We start from the raw sequence: 2,679 nt of genomic DNA, 5'->3' as shown, positions 1-2,679 counted from the left end.
CGCGCTAGATGTGGACTCTAGATAGTATAGATCCCATGCTAGACATTTATCTTTTGTTGGCCTATGTGCCTAGACTAGTGGCCTGTGTGCCTAGACTTGTTATGCTTAATGATTTTGATAGTTTGAGCATGTGCACCCATGGTTTATGGGTGTGGCATAACGCCTTCCCGGTTGGCGATTGCGTTCCTACCACCACGACCACGACCACCGCCATTCCCGCGACGGTCGCCACTACAGCCACGAGACTGCCCGGATTTCTGGACGGAAAAAGCTGTCGACGACAGTCCTCCACTGCTGGCGACGAACTCCTCGGCACTAAGGAGGTCCGAGGGTTCATGAAGGGTCATCGGTGTTCCTCGGACATTGAGATAAGATACAAGACCCCGAAATTCAGGCCGCAAACACCGAAATACGTAAAGGTTTTGTTCTTCAAGTGGAAGGTGCCGGCCAGCGAGAGTTAGATCCTCAATGAGAACTGTGCCCGACCGATATAATCAGTGATGGAAGCATCACCTTGTTGCAACATCTAAAGTTGCCCGAGAAGGTTCAACGAGCGAGACCGAGACGAAGAGGCAAGTGCGGAGGTAACAGCAGTCCACACTGCACGGCTGGTGTGATGTCCGATAGCCAAGGGCATAACTTCATCAGACAACGATGACATGAGCATAGAGAGAAATGCCTGATACTGACGAACCCATGGATGATAAGCAGGATTCGGCAGACGCAGCGCTTCCTCTTCGCCAGACGAGATCGTGGGCGGCGGGCATGGATTGGTTCCGTCGATGAAACCCATTAGATCATGTCCGTTGAGAAAAGAAACAACTTGAGCCCTCCAAAATAAAAAGTTCCGATGAGTCAATTTGACGCTGATGAAGTGATGAGCCGTGGAGAGGGTGGTTACGGTTGAAGTAACCGATAAGAGAGGGGCATCAAAAACAGTCCGTTCAGAGGAATTGACAGATCCGTCGCCCATGAGATAGAAACCCTAGCTAGCTGATACCATATGAGAATTTTTCTCGCTGCAGATAAGTGAAAGGGTGTGTGTGTGGTGTTTCAGGATAAGGTTAATGTGTTTAGGTGTTGTTAAATCTGCTATTGTTAAATGATTATTGCAAAACTATTTCTTCAATTCAGTGGATGAAGTTTTGGTACTTGGATAACGCATGAAAACGTCTTTTTAATGCTGCAAGACTCTTGAGTTACCCCTATGGCCCTATGAAAATTGCGAGCAACAAATTGAATGAAATGTAGAGTATGTGTGTACTATAAGGCACTAAAGATTGAGACGGAGCAATAAAAAAAAACAAAAAAGAAAAGAGTTTGAAGCTGAGCATGATTTGTACTGTTAGTGTTTAAATTATACTGGAAAAGGTTGAGTGTAAATTTGAGGAAGACAAAACTCAAGAACAGAGGTACCCTATCTTATTCAAGCTCTTTTAATGGTCATATGGATGAATATTTGGGCAATTTGAGGGTGAAATCTGACTTGGAACTGTAGTTTATATGCATGCTCAAACTTTGTTACCTACTTACGTTGCATTGTAAGACCATTTGCCTTCTTGAGTTGATCACTGGATGATAGATTTACGATCTTTATCAGTCCAGATTGCTGCCATCTTGCAAATTTGTGTAATTGCCTGAGTGTAGGGATATGAGCAGTAACATCATCCATGACTCAATACCATAGTGTTTGGTCTACTCTTTTTTTTTTCTTTTTTTTTTTTGTATTTATTGTTTAGTTCTCTAAGTAGTAGTATTTTTGTTTGCATGTTTAGGAATCTTTAGAAAATAATTTAAGCGAAAGTCTTCTTTATTCCATCTCAAGCTGATATTGGTGTACTGGTAAGATAGTTTCATTGTATGTACATAATGATTAAAGAAACTCCATATTCATATTGAATGTTTCATCATGTCCATTTTGTGAAAGTAGTTTTACCTGTCTTTTATTTTGCCTTGCAATCCAGGTGATATCTGCAAGGAAAGGTGAGTTTGAAATTGTATATGAAAGAGGTGGACAAACATGTGAGCCAACTTGCAAAGACTCTTGGAGTTACAAAGCTCCTCATTGTTGTCAATAAAAAGGATGAACCCACTGTCAACTGGTCAGAAGAAAGGTGGTTCTTTGTAGTGTCTTTCAGTGTTAATTTTGACATTGAATTTTTTCCATTCCCTTTATGGAGTTCTATTGTTTCAGGTATGATGAAATTGAGGAAAAATGTTACTTTTTTTGAAGTCATCCGGATATAATGTGAAGAAAGGTAAGTGAACAAATGCTTGACTTTGCAGATGAAATTCCTAGAGATTTTAAGTCTTATATCTCCTAATAATTTTACTCACTAGCCAAATCATTTAGTATTCATGTTCTTCAATATATTAAGCATTATTCGTTATATAGTGATCTGGTAGGGAATTGTACATTCTGTTCCCTTAATGGTCAGCTGAATTTTTGGGGACCATCTATCTTAATGGTCAGCTGAATTTTGTACGTTCTGTTCCCTTTGTTTTTGTTCTAGCTTTTAAATTTTCAGTTTGTTGTCATTGATATGACCAACAATCATTATGGGTTTGGCAATTGAAACTTTTGTTGGTATTGCATTGCTCATTCTTGATTTCTTGGTTTCTGATCAGAAAATGTTGGTTCCATCAGCCCTGCAAAAAGTGTTGGATTAACTGTGAAGC

The 2,679-nt window shown here is 40.2% G+C and overlaps 1 protein-coding gene across 1 annotated transcript; it reads right to left on the bottom strand.

Moving 5' to 3' along the window:
* Nucleotides 1–526: 526 nt before the first annotated feature.
* LOC109174441 lies at nt 527–973 on the bottom strand. The gene has a single exon (XM_019323678.1). It carries the CDS (start codon nt 971–973, stop codon nt 527–529), a length of 447 nt encoding a protein of 148 aa, XP_019179223.1.
* Between the last annotated feature and the right edge of the window lie 1,706 nt (nt 974–2,679).

This window comes from Ipomoea nil, unplaced genomic scaffold, assembly GCF_001879475.1.
Source record: "Ipomoea nil cultivar Tokyo-kokei standard unplaced genomic scaffold, Asagao_1.1 scaffold0642, whole genome shotgun sequence".
NCBI classification, from domain to species: domain Eukaryota; kingdom Viridiplantae; phylum Streptophyta; class Magnoliopsida; order Solanales; family Convolvulaceae; genus Ipomoea; species Ipomoea nil.
The sequence above is the reverse complement of the archived record's forward strand: the minus strand, read 5'-3'. Positions and strand labels throughout refer to the sequence as shown.

Excerpts from the sequence above, each read along its gene's own strand:
- LOC109174441 (XM_019323678.1), bottom strand. The coding sequence starts at position 973 with ATGGGCGACGGATCTGTCAATTCCTCTGAACGGACTGTTTTTGATGCC.